The sequence below is a fragment of the Poecilia reticulata genome, chromosome 3 (genome assembly GCF_904066995.2).
Source record: "Poecilia reticulata chromosome 3, P_reticulata-male-v2, whole genome shotgun sequence".
Taxonomy (NCBI): Eukaryota; Metazoa; Chordata; class Actinopteri; order Cyprinodontiformes; family Poeciliidae; genus Poecilia; species Poecilia reticulata.
In genome coordinates, this window is record NC_088832.1 from 18,130,778 (window position 1) to 18,148,566 (window position 17,789).

General features: G+C 35.2%; 1 protein-coding gene across 2 annotated transcripts in view; it reads right to left on the reverse strand.

The window, feature by feature from the left end:
- The window catches only part of galnt18b (UDP-N-acetyl-alpha-D-galactosamine:polypeptide N-acetylgalactosaminyltransferase 18b), a 98,576-nt gene that overhangs the window by 9,281 nt on the left and 71,506 nt on the right, over positions 1 to 17,789 (reverse strand). For both annotated transcript variants that reach the window (XM_008405288.3, XM_008405290.3), the window contains 3 exons: positions 8,181 to 8,366; positions 3,587 to 3,724; positions 118 to 213 (listed from right to left, as the gene is read on the reverse strand). In XM_008405288.3, coding sequence (XP_008403510.1) covers positions 118 to 213; positions 3,587 to 3,724; positions 8,181 to 8,366 — 420 coding nt within the window. The remainder of the gene's footprint in view (positions 1 to 117; positions 214 to 3,586; positions 3,725 to 8,180; positions 8,367 to 17,789) is intronic.

Below are 17,789 nucleotides of genomic sequence, written 5' to 3' on the forward strand. Positions count from 1 at the left end.
CTGAAAAGCAAGGGAGTGCTTTTTATGAGAGTCTACCGATAGAGGCAGATGAAAAAACAAAAGATGTACCACAGAGGAACAGAGAGAAAGAAAAGGATATGAAGAGAGGGCTCCAACCTGTGGTGTCATCCCATGACACAGATACAGGATGGGGACGTTGTCATTGTCGGGTCCCTGGTCCAAACACAGATCATTCTTCAGAGAGTTTCTCAGCTGACAAAAAAGAAATGTACATAAAAAAAGAACATTGTTTTACAGAGGGATAAAACTGTGACATTGTTTGACCAGATATTTGTAACAAATATTGTAACAAGTAACACATCCACTTCTGACACACTGTCTAATTTTTTGCTCTACATACTGGGTGAAAAGCAGATAAATAGATGTTTATCTTCATAAATCCACCCCTCTCAAGCAAACTGGTTTTTATTTGTGACCTGAAACAACCAATAAAGTCTGACAACAAATAAAGCTATCTAATGGAACACAGTACAAAAAAAGAAATTAACTAACTAGTAAAATACTCTTTTCAGGCAGTAAAACACTTGTTACTTTATTATAAGATATATTTAGAATATAGAAGTTTAAAATAAATAAATAAATAAATAGTTAATTCAACCCTTACGGACCCCAGAATCTGGTAAAACCAGCATAAACAATAATTTGGCCTTAAAATCCTGTGTAAATAAGATATCATCCAACAAACAGGCCCCAGTCCATCTGTTTTATTAAATAAGTCTGAAAAGTCACAATATAATTATTTATTACGTTGTCATCCATAAGTCTGTCAACAAATCACTGAAATGAATAACATAAAAAGAGAAAGAAGTGTCGACCCAGGAAGTTTATTATAGCATGGAGGCTTGGAGATGAAAAAAAAATATGAGTTTGTAACATGTTACTTCAGATCCTGGGTGGGATTTACTTTGTAAATTATCAATGCAACACATGCAGACAGAAGTCGCTTCATCCATAAATTCTCCTAATTCCTGCAGAGCATTATTCCCCATCTGAATTGGAGGGATCGTTAAGTTTTCAGCAGTTTACTTTAGTAATGAAAATGTTTCCAAGAATGTAAAAATGTTTGCAACCACAGAGGGAATGAAAGCTGTTCATGCCTCCCACCTTTACTGTGATTCACATAATATAAAAACCGAATCAAAATTCAAAAGTACAGCAGAAGCTTGAGTGGGTTAGAACATCCAAAATGAGAAACGTTTTCAGAATCTGCTTAAAGTCAATTTTGCGTTATAAAAATGCAAATCAAATGAGATACGCTTCGTGAACATGACTCAGTCTTCCAGACCCAAAGGAAAATTATTCATGCTCGTCATGACAAAGGTCTCCCTGATTGCAAGGTACAAAGTGCACAGTGGGAAGCTGCAGGGATAGTGGTTTTAGAGGAGAGAAAAATAGGCAAACACGGGTGATAATAAAAACACATCTGGGAATGATTTCAGCTCCCAGCTTGCATTGGAGATAAATACTTCTATCTGATAATCAGCAAACCCACAGGTACCTTCACTGTTAGGTAAACAACACAAGACCAGACATTTTGAATGCAGGGGGAAAAAAAAACAGCAAACAAACAGAACTGATTGACACCTGTGAATGCATAGCCACATTTAAAACCCATTTGAGCTCCTGTAATGAATGTTGTATTTCAAAGAAAGGTTTGAATGATGCCTGGTGATAAAAGAGGTTTAAAACAAACCTTCAGATTCAACTTAACTGCTCTGACATCATCAATGCAAAAAAACAAAAAAACAAAAACATGATTGAGCTAAAATGACAACTCATATATTCACCTTCCTGGGACAAGGATTGAGGGTCGGGGTAACCGAAGCCTGGAGATGCACGACTACATGTCAGGTTAATAAAACCCCACAAAACATTATGACTAGAGAGGGTTAAAGTAACTGCTATGGTTGTTCTGGACAATTTGTGTCCTGGGATTCACGTGACCTCTAATCTCCCTGGGAACTCCTGTATTTGCAGGAAAGGCATAATCCATAAAGATGCAACACGATGCATAGGGATCTAAAGATTTATTAATGGCACCCCGTCATTAATTGCTTGAGCTCTTTTGGGAGCAAAAGAAGGTAAATGAGTTGTCATTTGTGGTGGCTGATTGGTTTAGCAATAAAAGACTCAATCCTCAAAACCGAAACAGAAAATAAACGGATTTGTTTATCATTAATAGCTGACATTGTAGGATTTGGAGAAAGTAAAAACTAAATTACTTGTAGGGGGACTTGATTAAAAATTTCAATTGAGTTTATTGCTTGGCCTGTAATGAAGTAATCAGTTATATGGAAAACCACATATCGACAAAATACAATTTTCAATTCAAAAACCCTTTGTGCTGCTAAACTATTGAGCTCAACAATAAAAGTATTTGTTGTTTTATTTTGTTTTTTAAGTTATCCAAACATCGGATTGGAACAAAATACAATAGCGCCTATTCAGCCTCAACTGTTTCAGAAATCCTTTATCATTCATGTAGCTTCATGTAATTTCTCTTGAAAAAAAAAATCCTACCAGATTGTTTTTTTCAAGCAAAACTATTTTTAAAAGTATTTCATTATACGCTTTTTTAAGATATAAATGCAAAATACTTTTAAATAATTTTATGACATCTATTTAACCACATTAACCAAACTAACAATTTACAAAACTGCTTGCATGGTCTTAAATGTTAACCTAGAATAAGGTTAACATTTAAGAGGAGAATGTGTTTCCTTAAACTGGTACTTTTATTTCATTTTGTTTATAGTGCTTCATTTAAAGCTGCAAAATATCCAGAAGAAAAAAAAAACAATGCCTGGCAAAAAGAAAAAAAAAAGTCACATCAAATTAAAATCACAAGACTTTACTTCTGCGGAAATCTTAAATAACAAAACGTCATCATAGATTATAGAAAAAAAAAACAAACAAAAAAACCCTGTTCTCTCTTGCATTAAATGAGGTCAACATTCAGCAGCATGTAACAAATCCTCAAGCCATCCGGACCGACTGCCCATCAAATGCCTGTGACAAATGTAGAATAATGAAGTAAACTCAACTGAACAAATTATTCTAAAGACGCCAGTTTATTCTTCCTCTGTGTAAGTCCACTGCATGTCAGTTTCTAAAATATACAAAAATATCCATAGGACACAAAAAAATCTCTGCTTTAACAGTGCAGTTTGTGTGCCAGTCTGTGTTAGGATGCGTCGTATTGATGCAAGGTGGGAGGACTGTGGAAATAAAGCTATTTGAGAACAACTAGAAATGGGTAAATAGAAGCGCAGCCAGCTTGTCCTGCTGGCTGTCAGTACTTCTGTCAAACGTGGCTGCAAAGCCCTTCAAGGGAATGTATTTCACGTATAAAGCTAGATTTAGTTAATTTATCTCTTTATCAATGCAAAGAACAAAAAAAAAGTCTAATGAAAACAAGCGAGCAAAGCAACATAAAATGTGCAGTAAATTTATGCATCATCAAAGCAGCATGGTGGATTTAAAGGATTTGCTTGGGCACAGCTATAGGCATGTTCTGGTTTATTTTAGACACGGGATTAAAGCTGTGAAGGAAAGGAAAGCTTACAACTCCATATGCGATGGTGTCGCTGTACATCCTCATCTCGGGGTAGATGTTGACCAGGTACCAGCGGAACGTTTTGCACTGCAGTCTCTTCCTCAATGCTTTTCTCTCTGAGATGTTTCCGATATCAATCCCTGAGTCCTGGATTAAAAGAAAAACATTCATACACAAAGACATGGATATACATGTAAAGACAAAACAAAAAACTTCAAAAGGTTTGCCAACAGGTAAATCATGTAACATATTAGTAACAGATATTTTCTACTAACTAAGTTTGTGTTTCTTAAAACCAAAAGCACTTAATTTTTTTTTCTTTTCCTGACATGAAAACAATCTGTTATCCAGCTGCTGAGTCAAATAACCCCAGTCTGATCGCAACATCATGAAAGGAAGTGAGATCATTTGCTTTGGGTGAATATAGATCCCTTCATAGGCTTTAGAGGCAAAATTACCTCTTACTTTCCAGTATTTCTTTCCGGTTAGCTCACACTTTCATTGTCACAAAGAGAAAATGGATGGTTCTGAATGTACAACACATTTGTACTTGTTTGAGCAAGATTTTTTCTGTGTGCGTGTCATTTTTGTTAAAATGATTTATGGAAGGCTGGAGATGTGCTCAGTTAATTTTATGTCCATCCAGCAATGAGAAAAAACAATATGACTCTCTTCCTTGATTGGCTCATGATTTACGCCACTGCAAACTACAAACAGCATCTGAACCACCAAATGGACCGGAGAACATGCACAGTATGGAGGACCGTAATTATGAGTTTAATTGTGAACAACGCCAGGATCATATGTGTCAACCTTTGGAGCACAATGAACTTGATTTCGCAGTCCTGTGAGCACATCTCTCAGATGAATTTGCATGCAATAAAGAAGTAAGAAACTGTGCCGCTCTGGTCAGAGTTTTTTCGGACACCGGAACTACATATTAGTTACGGTGTGACCTGCATTTTGTTCTTTGTTTCCACGAACGTGGATATAGGTGTGCATCTTTTGACACCTAAATCCAAAAGGTTGCCTGTTTAAGAAAGTAAGAATAAAATGCCTCACCAATTATCTACCATTTATCTAAATGATAAATAGATGTGTATGAATAGCCCAATAATCGACTAAACTTTTGTGTTTCAGTATGTTTTTTTTATTCCATTTTCATTTTAAAAAATCTGGGTTTATTTGAGTCCGTTAATATGGGGACAGGATCCTGTCCATATTATTGACTCTAGTGAGGGACAGACAGTAATGGAGATGTTCCAATGTCCTTTGAAATTTTTTGTTTTACAAGTAGGTGCTATGTCAGAGAAACTTTGCTATTTTGCTCATCCTGCAGAAATTACCTACTCCTCACTGAATATAACAATTGATGACTCTTTCAAGGCTCTGTAATTGGAATGAGAACACTTTAATTAGGCTTAGCATATAATTGCCATGTGCTTTTAGTTGAAAGTGGATTTAGCTGTGGCTTTTACTCTTTCTCCTTTTTATTAAAGGATTCATTTTTTATTCTGCAATCGGTTGTTGTTCTGTGTTGAGTCAAACTAAAGTGGGTGTAAATGTTGCTGACAAAGATTTTTGATGCTCTGAGCTGTTCAAATGTTACCTAAGATGGGTGCAAACTTCAGATGAACACCGCAGATATTTGTGCTCTCAATTAACACAGACGAGTTTTGTATGTAGTTAGTCCATGGGACCGTAGCCGGGGCTAAATTTTATGCTTCTTGAGTGGAGCCTCTGTTAAATGCCTTGTTATTGACTGAATGAATTGCCTGCAGATGTTCAATTCGTCTATTTATAAAATAGATTTACATAATCAAACAAATTAGAAAAAAAAGACTCATCCAGCAAACATTTAACTTCCCCTTGAGGGCATACGATATTCAAAACATCGGGAGAATTTTTGCTATGACTAAATCCAGCTTATTATAAAAAAAAACCCCCACTACCTATATATTCTAAAAACATAATAAATAAATAAATATCAAGATGTTGAGCACAACTAAAGCTGGGATAACAAGAATTGTTTTTAAATATGGATTGCTATTGCCACATACAATCTTAAATATTCACTAAATTAAACTTTATGTGATTAAATTAAATTAGGAATATCTCGGTTTATTAAATTAACTTTAGCTTTTGGAAAAATATGAATTAGTTTTCAACTAAGTCACAGCTTTAATCCAGTTTCCTTCCCTTGTTCATCTGTCTACGTTTTATTATCAGCCTCCAGCATAATAATTGATTATTATAATTGACTTGGGCAATGATTTCTTTATTGCCCAAGTTTAGAACATTTCACTGCATCATATTAAGAATCTATCTATTCTGTAGCACAAATCTAATTCAGAGCACTCTGGAAGCGACAGAGAAATCATTTCATGAGGGTCTTTAAGAGGTGTCAGGGGTCTTTTTTAAGAAAACATCTGAAATTGGAAAAGAACTGATAGCTCTCAACCTGTGACCCTCAGAGGATGTGGCAGCAGAAAAGAGTTTGTAACTTATTGCTCCAGTTTAATTGAGCTGTTTTTGGTATTTTACTCAGTATATTCATACATGCGGGTCTATCTTTTAAAATCAAGACTAATTGTTTAAGGTTACAGAAACATAAAATCCAAAAAAGATCAGTAGTTTACAAACTAAACAAGAGCTGTGGCAATATTATTCAATGATGTTTTGTTTTCTGACATTACAGCTCGCACTATAGCCTAGCCACACAATTTGTTGAAGTATTTGACTTTTCAAACCTTTTAGCCAGTTTAGATTTGACGTTTGGAAAAAAAAAAAAGGAATGCATGCACTGGATGATTATGCTGCCCATAAAAACTGTGGAAAGTCATAACAGATGGCTCACAAAGGACATGTGATGAATGCAAAATCTAACACATTCAGGGTTGTTGCTTCTGGTTTTCACAGAAGATAACATTTCTAGCTGAATTTAATAAAATAAACTGATGTAATCCATGTTTTGTCTTTACTGGTGTACTGCCACATTACCACTGCTTTGCATTTATTACCTTGGAGAAATGATAGTTCTGCCTGTGGGGTTTGGGGATGATATTAAAGGCTATATTTAATCTTAAACTTTATATCCTTGTGTGATTGAATTACTTTGTGTGTTTTCTGCAACAGGAACATCACATAATAATACAGGAAATAAGGTAGCCTGCAGTTTTTAAAGAGATAAATCCTACAGTGGCAAAGAGAATCTTACTTAATCATATATATATATATGCGTGTTTGGATGGGTGGGTGAGAATATGGGTTGTGCTTAATTTTTAATTTTGTTTTTCACTTTGACTACATCTTTGTTTAGTAAATAATGACATGATGGAATCTGTGGTGTTTTGTTTAGAAAAGTCATTTCATATATTATAATATTCCTTTAAACAATATAATTGCAGAAAATAATCTTGTGATAATAAAGTTAATCTGGTGGAAACTAGTTTACAAATTTAAACATGCAAATTATTTCAAATAGTACATCCAGATAAATAGGATCAACTAACAAAAAGATTATCACAGGAAGAAAACTTTTGAATTTCAAAACTGAAAATGCATTATGTGTTATTATCCTATTGAAGAGCTAGATGGAGGAAATTTTTTCATCTCGTACCTAAGGTCAAACGTTTGCTTTCTTCTTTAGTTCTTCAGAACACTGGAACCAAATAATTTCTACTCATTTCCAAAATTTCAAAACGAAATCCTTCCAGATTTCCTCATATTTAATCACTTGAAAGTGCAGATAGCTTTGCCCATACCGATGTCAGAGCTTGTCAGTAAGAAACAAACTGTTACTTGGTATATATTCCACTTACATATTTTATTTGTACAAAGTTCACAAGCATCACTTTTCGCCTGCAGATAATTCAAGACAGTTTTGTAAAACATTAGGTTCATCACATTCTTACCCTCATTATGATCTCAAAACTTTTATGTTACACAACCTTGTGAGGTCTCACTCATCTGAATGTTGTACAATGTAACCTTGGAAGGCCGTATATAAAAGTTTTTAAATAGGACTGAGCCTAAATATTTTCATTAATTGGTGATCTCATTTTGTTAAATTTTAAATTCCAATAAAATTTGAAGTAATTCACAATTATTTGTGGATTTAGAGAATTACTTTATTTACTCCCCCAGTAATAAATATTGACTGCTCCAGGTTGAATCCCACCTCCCCAACCAACAAGATGTGGCATTAGAGTAAAATCATTTTATTACTATTCGCATCCAATTTTAGCTGGGAAAATTCACCCAGATTGAGCTGCAGCTACTATTTTGTTTTCACCTTTGCTTGTTTTCTGTTCAACATCTCTTCTTTCTTAGCATTTAATAGACAACACAAACATCCACAGTTCTGATGCAAAGATGGCCATCATTTTAGTAATTTGCAATCTTTTTAGTTTGCAATTTTTCTCGCTATACAATTCAAATATGACTTTTAGTCTTAATTAATGGGAATGAAAACAGTAAAAAATATTTTCTCGCGGAAGGCTCCATGTTCCTGAGGCACTCCTACAATCTGTAGGGACCACAGCTCATATGTTGAAATATCAATAAAATGAAAAATGAAAACTAGGTTAACACAATCACTCACCTCAATGGGGACATTCCAAGCCATGTAGACGTGACTTTTGAACTCATCCATCCAGACCTCGGCTACCCTGAGGGCGTTTCGCCGAACGTGAGACGTCAGATCCTCTGTGTACGGCTTATGAGCGCGTTCGATGTGGGCAATACGAGCACAAGGCAGGACCTCCACACTGCCACCACATTGCCACACCTGGTATGGAAAGATCATATAAAGAAAAGTCAGTGCAGGGAACTTCAGGGTGTTTTTATTTAACCCTAATAAAAACTGAAAATCACTAAGTTTATGCAAGAAAGTTTTAGATTTACTGTTGTTTGTAGAAATATATATACATGTATATATTCAGGAACTAACATCAGACTCAAAACCTGATTGTTGCTGTGATGTAAATGCACTTTAGGGATGTCCTATAACTCCGTATGCCACTCAGTGTCAACAGTGGAAGCATGCCTGGACTGCTTAAAGCACGCACTGGTTGACAAGCAGCTGCCCTTCATCACCTCGGACTCCCGCCACGGCCCTGCCTGTGAAGAGGGAGGCTTTGTGCTGGAGAATGTAAATAATCCCAGTGCAGACGAGGAAAAGCCAATACCACTAACTCTTTACATAATAAATCTCTCTGGGACGTTCAGGAAAAACAGGGAAGAAATCTCTGCAACTTTACACACCTGTGGTGTCTTCAACTAACATTTCTTCCAAAAAGATTTTAAGAAGGTTTTTTTTTTTTTTGCATATTATGTGAATTAATATGCATTTTATTATGCATTCCTATTGTGTGAAAAATGCTCCAAGCACTTTCAATTAATATGCAATCAGACAACAGTTTGGTTGGTTACCTCTTTACAAAAACCCACTTGAAATAGTTACATTCTCTTTGCTTTTTACTACATTGTTACATACTTCAGCAACCCAGTCAAATGCATTTAATCCCTTTCTAGTAAACATTAGAAAACCTTCTTCAAAATATAAATATTATAATTTGGAGGGAGCCAAGTCAGATAATTAATCAGGAGGATCACAAAGCTCTTGATTAGTATTTAAAGAATCTAAATGGTCACTTTAAACGGTTCACAAAGAGCTATGAAGAAGCTTTTAACCCCTTTGATCAGCTCTATCCGGGCTCATCAAGGATGATTTTACTTGTAGAGACGGTAAAGAGTACTCGGAAATCACTTGTGTGTGCTGAGCTCAGCACTCCCCAACGCGACCTCCTATGTTTTAGATGAATACGGTTAATATCATCACTGAGGCTTTTCTGTGTGCAGAAAATTCCTTCCTCTCATTACCATCCAAAACAAAGTAACAAACAGCATTTAGTGCAAATCAGCATCATCAGAGACAAAGAACAAACATCACATGTGAGGTAAACTGTTGGTTTGATTTGGGGATTATTCACGAGACACTGGAAAGCCTTTCAACAGTAAAAATAGTCATGAAAGCCGGTTAAGTAACCAAGATTACTTCTCACACTACCAAGATGATTAATGTGTATTTATGTGTGTACTTGTATTTGTTGGATTAAAGTATAATATCTACCAGCAAGGACAAAAAATACTTTTTTGTTAATATTAGTGTTACTGTATTTTTCATACCTTCTTGAAACAAATAAAACTTAATCACCAAACACAATAAATAAAAATCAAATGATTAGAAATGGGTATTTTTTTTTCAGTTTTCTGAGCGGTTTTAGGTATAAACCAGTGGTAGAACCAAATACAGTATTCATAAAGAAAGAGTATATCTGTTTTTACAGATATTTTAATTACATCTGTTTTAATGAAGCAAACACATTTCTTGATGTTCATGCAACACAGAAGGTTGTGCTGATGTCCGAGTAAATAAAGGCAGAAAATAAAAAGGGAAGCAGCACAGTCTGATCTAATACTGGAGGTAGGAGGCAGTCTCTCTTTGTATATTTGTCCTTTGCTATTTATTTTTTAGTCTATGAATGATTCAGATGGAAAATTTCTGTTTAGAAAGGTATTCATGCAATGCATTATTTTTTTCTCAGGTTGTAGTTTATACACGGCTATGCGGCTGTAGCATTAGGGTTACAAGATTGACTACAACAAAAATGAGTCAAACATTAATAAAAAAAAGGAAAATCTCAAGTGAATGACATGGACGCTGTCTTAAGTCAAAAAGCCTTTGGATAAGACACATTTTAAAACTATGAAAGTCAGATTTATTGGTATTACCAGTATTAGGAATCAGCAACAGATTTCATAACGTTGCATAAGAACATTTTTGAGACGTTCAGTTCAAAAGCTTTATCTAAATAGTTCATTGGCTGATGAATATTACACTGAGCTACCAGAGGTACAAAAATATTGGATTTGAAAAAATCTCAAGAAATCAAATTGCTTGAAAGGCTTATGCGATCTTTCGCCTAGTTTTAATGCAACGTTTTCATATTGAAGTTGGTCATTTGTATCTTTAATGCAATGGTGCAAAAATGATCCTTCTATTGTTCTGAGTCACATTTCATGTCTGCCTAAGAGCTTTTGCTTGACGGATATCCGTAAACTGCCTTCAGTTTTTGTTCCCTAAATTCATTACAATAAACCATTGCTGTCAAGACAGCAAATCTGAGTCTGTCATAATTTTCACTGGCTGCAGTCAAAGCATAGCAGCCTTATATCACCATTCCCAACAGTTGCATTTGAACAATCAAACACACCATCTAATTTGCATCTTGACTCATGCAATCTGTTTTCCTATGTGCTAGTGAGCGAAAAACAATGCTGCAGCAAAACAATTATAGGACACTTTGCCCATACGCAGTCTTCAGTGTGACAATTTTCTCAATTTCCATGCTGTCAAATAGCCGACAAGATGTGTAAACACAATTACAGACACTTGCTTCGTGTCATTTAGGGATGGAAGCATATTTCAGCCGCACTGTGTTCAATGGAACCACCGCTTTCCCTCCTCCAGCGGATGTTTGGGTCTGTTTTGTTTCATTAGGAGTCAGGTCCGTCCTCCGAGTCTCTCCGACTCCACCGCAATTAACCAATCTCAATCACAAGAGCAAAAGCACTTCTTTGTAAAAATGTACATAAAACATGGAGAGACACCGCACCTTCTGTTCCATCTTCAAGCCATTCTCTCACATCCCCTTAAACAAAATGTTTTCCCAAATGTATTTTGGGAAAACATTTCTTCTTTCTTTGCAATGAAAGAAGCAAAACCAGGTGGAGCTGATTCACAAAAATTGACTGTTGGCTCCAATTTTTGCTCATTTTTAGTGCTTGGTATCTGCTCTCCCAAATACTAAGGTAGTCATCTTTTTTTCAGCTAATGTAAATTAGCATTCAGCGACAAGTAAAATGGGCAGAAAAGTTAGAACGAATGAAAAACATTTTCTTGGAAGTTAGCTTAATGTTCCAGTTTAGAGGTTCTTTTATAAACTGGAAAGATAACTTAAATGTGTGATATTACAAGCAATTATAAGTGTACTATCAATCCTAATCAGTTACCTATAGTCCTAGGCTGAGAAATCTCTGGTCATAAAGCAGATCACAAGTCCCTAATATGTCCTTTTAAAAGTCTGTTTATTGCAGTCCTAAACCAGAGAGGAAAAAAGAAAAAGACAACAGACAGCATACAGAATGCAAAGTGCTGGATTTGTCTCCTTTGTTAAAAGGAGTAACAGGGTTTGAATTACAAGACGTGATCCCAAAATACCCCTCCCTTCTCCAGGAGCCGTCTCTAGGATCGGTTACCAATCTGAAGCCCCAAAGCAACAATCTTATCTGTTGAGCAACAGAGTCAGAGACAGTGTGTCATAAACTCTATGTTGTAAATCACTCTCCAGTGACCAAATCACTGGAGAGTGTGAGGTGGGAGATTGTGTTAATCAAACCGATCTAAGTCATTCTGTGACAGGAACAGCATGGTGTGCTAAACAGATTTGTCTAAGCAGCATGATACATAGAGAACATCTGCACTCTTATCACTGAAAAGCAGTTCTTGCTTTTCCCCCCAGCATTTCCTGCACCAACAAATAAAAATTGAACAAGAATGAAATAAAATATTTCCTAATGTTCCAATGTGAATGTCTGTAAAGCAGAGCTGCTGACTGTAAATGATACTGCAATGGTTCCTTCAAAGGGCGTTAACTTTTAATAAACATGTACCAGATTTTTCAATTATTGCATGTAGTTTCCAGGAATATGAGCTGCGCTAATCTGTAAACTGTCAAACCACTTCTTTTTCTTGGCCATCATTGCTTAGTATTGCACTCACTCCATGCTCTTTCCACAGGATAGGGTCTTTCCTTCTCCCCGAAAGCAAAAACTATGCTCAGCACAAGTTCTTATTCAGTGTTAGTTTGGTTATCTTAAATTATTCTGGAGGTCACACACTATCTATTGGCATGTACTATAATTATAAAGTTTGTGCTAAAACAATATTTTAACAATTTGTAGATTTGCAAAATATTGTGCAACAACTCGGGCATCGGTAGAAAGGGTAAACTTTATACTCTGTGACATCCATGTAAAGTTAGCAGTGCAGGTTGCTTTATTAAAACTTGCTGTTTACACTCATGAATTATGAACAACTTTCTGGAGAACAGCCTGCTTGGTGCAAACAGCACAAGCCTTTTGAGAATCGGACACTTATACCCTAGATGATACAAAATATGAACAGATAAATAAAGAGAGATACTCCTATAAAATTATGCCTGATACTTAATTTAAAAATAGCCAAACCATGTTTGCACATACAGAGGCTGATTGCCTAGAAACTTCCAGTGAAGGATTTGTGAATGAAGCTAATGCTGAAGGTTTTTCTTTCTGGTTCTATAGTGAATCCCAAGTGAGCATTGGTTAAATGGCACAAAATAGTAGAAACTTCTGTGCAACACTTACTAAACCCTATTCTTTTTATTTATTTATTTATTAAGAAGAGATCCATCATAAAGCACTGCTCTCACATTTAAAGGACAGCACTATGTATTTTCCAGGCATATGGCGCTGTTTTATACCATGATTAAGTAAATATGTAAATATATAGCATAGAAATGCTATATATATATACAAACCACAATCTAGAGGAAATTTGACTTCGAATTATAGCCATAAGCCTTGAAACTAGTCTCTGTCTCTTTAAGAAGCTTCTATCCTTTCTGTCATTCCCCCTTCAGGATGTCATCACAACAATGGTTCTCCATGCTGCTGCTTACAACCATTCTTAGAAGTGTTTTACTTTTTTTCTGCAGTCTTTTAGCAAATAATTTTCTGCCCCCCGAGAAACTCAAATGTCTTGTGAAAACATCCTAATATTTCTTAATTCACTTGACTTTAAAGTTCTTCAGTAGTAAAATATTTCATTTCAAAGCTAATGTTAGCATTAAAGTCAAAACACTGAATAATATTTTGCTGCCTGATGCACAACTCAAAGCAGTGCAGGCAGCCAGTACTGCCTCAGTCTGACTACACCATCCTTTATCTGAACCAGATAATCATAATTTTCATTATCTGAAGGGAAATTTAATGCCTTTTCCCAGCTAACTCAATTTTGTGAAAGTAAATAGGAAAACATTATCTCCACCATGCATGTATTTCTGTGCCATGATCTATGACGAAATCTCACAAAGCCTTTCATGGGAACAACAGTTTTGTTTAGCTTTATTCAGAAATGCTAACAGGAAAAATAAGCTACTTAAAACATAAGAATGAGGACTTTATTGCATTTAAAGAAAGCTGTTGAATTGTTTCTTATTTGACTATAAACTACTATCACCCATAGAGAGAAGAAAACACTGAGAGCAGTCTGAGAGCACTTGGTTCTCAGACTGTCAGTTCCTACAGTTTCTAAAAGTGGAAGATCTTTTATTCATTCATTCTCATTCACACAGAAAAAAAAATAAAACTAAGCCTAACCCCTAACCCTAAAATGTCAAGACAGCAAATAAACAATAAAGAAATGATAAAGCAGAAACATAAAGGAAAACAAAAGTAGTAAGTCAGGATCATAACACAGAGAAGTAGCAGTCATATAGTTAAGACAAGGCTAAAAAAACATTCCTCTGTGGCTTATGTCATCCTGACTAGTGCAGTTATGTTGCTTTAGGCTGTTGGAGGACAAAACTGACCGTTCCTCACTCTGCCCAACCATTTATTTTATGTTTTCCTTTTTGTTTTCTCTTCATAAAAGCTACATCTGGCCTGGCATGCTGTTCAGCTGTGACATCTTCCTGGAGGGGATCAGGAGGAGCTATTCTGCTAAAAGCCCCATGACCATTACTTTCATCTCACAGTGACAGCCTCCTGTATTACAGTGAGAATATATTGACAATTTAAAGAAATTTGTGAAGTTACACTGTCAAGTTCTCCTCTAAGCAATTATGAAGTACTTTGAAGTCAAATCGAATCTTACTTTATACTTCATAAAAAATCTCTACGGCAGCCAACCCACTACGGCACGCTTCTATCATCGTTTGTCCTCAGAATTTATTGTTTTCGTACAAGTATGTAAAGACTTGATTATGTCAAGACTTGGAAATATCTGCTGGATATTTTGTAAATTGTTCTGCATACCTGATTATCATAATTTCAGGATATTTAAGTATTTAAAAAACCCACTATGTACAACATTCTCCGTAAAAGAACTGGGGTTCCGTTTTCCTAGTATTGATTTGTTAATAATGTAAAACTTTTCAAGACTTCTTATCTAATAAATGAAGACACTAATGAGAAAATGATGAGTGATTCTCAAGTTTCAATAAAGGTTTAGGGAATATAGGTTATCATCCCTCTTACTCGCTTGGGTCCTTAATTAACATAAAAAGATTACCCAAACTTTAAATGGCTTAAAGTTTTCAAAATCCACTTAGTCACAGCACATACTAACCAGGCATCTCCTCTGTAGAGGCTGTCCTTAGTTTCTAAAGTCTTATTTATGTAATAATGGTAATAAAATTCCAACTGAAGTATCTATTTACATATTTATTTGAAAAGTACATTAAAATATTTGCTATGTCAGAATTTGTCAATGTTTGTATAACGTTTCTAGTTTTAATGGTTTCTAGCTTCCACTGAGTCTGTTTTTTACTGAAAATTGTTTAAAGCCGAAATTGTTGCTTTTGATATATAAAAGTAAAGACAAACACAACAAAAATCTAAAATTTGATTCTGGTCCAAATCTTTTGAAATACTTATAACTCCTCTTCACTATTTCATCTCAAACTATAAAGCAGCAGATCAGTAGATGGTAGACAGAAAATAAAGAATTTATAATGTTCAGATTTTTATCAGCTCATATGAAATTTGGGTTAATATGCACCAATAAATCCCAAAAGAGCTTCATTACATGCAGCTAAAGTCACAGAAAACTAACTTCAGAGTCCTACAGCAGATGGTACGGACACTTCTTGGATGACATGGGGAGAAAGTACAGTCTAAATTCACAAGGGTTGTGTGGTAAGATGCTGCCAAGTGTCTTGAAAACTCAATGTGTAAGTGTACTTAGAAAGGCTGCTGCTGTGTGAAAGGCAGGAGGGAAAAACTGCAGCAGAGAAACTGATGTAAAAAACTGAATTAGGCTGGTACAGAATGTGGATCTTATTTTAAATGCCAAACCATGTCTGCATCTTTTTGGGGGTTTTCTTTTTTTCTTGATCCCCACTGGATTTTGAATGCCACCCTTGAAAATAAATAAATTAGAAGAACAAATGAATAAATAAACAAATGTAAATCATGGAAGACAAGGCTGCAGTATTCCATAGGGACAGCAGAGAGAAAATTCACACAGAATTGTTGAATTATGAATAGATCTGTAAATATTGCATTTATCTATCCACATTTTAGAGTACTTTGGAAAAATTTTCTTGATTGGTTTATTTAACATAGTTATTTGGGTTGTGGTAATTATTTTCCAACAACCTTTTTTAGTGTCCAAACACAGGGTTACTGATAATTAAATGCCCCAGAAAACTTTCATGAAGGTATTCAAAACAAAGGTGGTCTAGATCAGACTAAAACACCCTGTTATGATTTGTGTAGAAGGATTTAAACTCCGGAGGGAAATTACTCAATTTATATTCAGATATTGTGAATATTTCTGAGTATGGGAAAATCCCAGGAGATGCTTGGTAAGGTGCATCTTCCAAAAAAAAAAAAAAAAAAAACTTCAAACTGAAATCACGTCTTGCTCAGTTTTGCTGGAAAGAAGCGGCAGAAAAAAAAAATCCCATTTCTGTTTAAATCTTTACTCATTGTTGTACACAAGAATCCTTTAAAGTGAAAAGTTTCACACATTTTACTAGCCTGTCTTCTATTTACATGCTAATCCAGTGACAAACCATCAGGGGCTTCAAAGAATTCAGAGAAGCCCTAGACTGATGCTCGCCTATAATTTAAGAAAATAAAACCTCTTTAAGCATTTCTTCAATGCACATCAGTTTTGAGTCGGAAAATAAATGAATTGATAAAACGAACAAAACCACAGCCAAGCAATTTTTAAATGTGCCGTCTGTAAGTGTTTGAGACAGTGCTGCGTTAGGTGTTTGAGAGACAGTATTCTGGATCGCAGTTAAAATACAATGACCAATTAAACAAAGTGATTGAAAAACATCAGGTGGACAATCTCATCAGCAAACAATATTTTGATTTGTAGCCAGTCTTGAAGATTTGTAGCTGATCATTTGATGGATTCTGTAGGAAATGGTACTACAGAGACCTGCAGCACTAAAAACAGCATTGATATTGCTGTGGATTAACTAAACTATAACCGTACAAATGAAAAAGTCTCCCTAAAAATGCTATGTATTATCAACTCCCTTTTAAACTCAGATTTGTTATCTGTTTGAGGTTACACTGGAGGAACTGAAGGTGTATTTCAGACAAAGCAGGGGAACCAAAGTCACACAAAAATAAGTCTGCTCCTTGTCTTTAGATTTGTGGATTTTCAGAGATTAACATTTGCAGATTGTTTGTTAGTATAAATTAAAACATTTCTGGGTTTATTTTATGTCACATTCTATGAAGCAGTACCTAGAGCTCTTTGCAAAGTCAAATTAAATTTGAAACACTATAAGAAATGTAGAGATGTGGCTTTTTATATTTTATATCTCTTGGTTTCATAAATAAATTCAATAATATAGAAGGTATTATAGCCTATGAAAAAGTCAGTTATGCGAGTTTTGGAGCTGCACCATGTAATCCTTTGAAGGTAATAAAAAAAATTCATAAATCCATTTCGAAACTGAGTAATGGGGCCTATCGAATCCAAGTAGACTGCTGCTTGTTAAAATGTAGATTGCCTGTCAATATTGCAGCAAAAAATAACATTTTAAAATGTCACATAGATAAAAAGGAAACCATAAAAATGAGTATCTTGCTGGCTACTGTGAACTATTTTTATTTCCCAGTACTGAATTATATTTGACTAGTATATTACCAGCAGGAGGCACCTCATGATAGTTTTCATTCTGTACCAGAGTCCCATCACTATTCACATCACCTGTTAGACAAAAGACTTTCTTATTGATTGAGCTGTTGGTCTGAGATTACATAGTGGGAGACGATGGATTTTCTGCAGTCCAGGGGTCATGAAACTCCATCAGTGCTGTTCTACAATTATAGCCTGAGTCTGTGGTCTAACACTTAG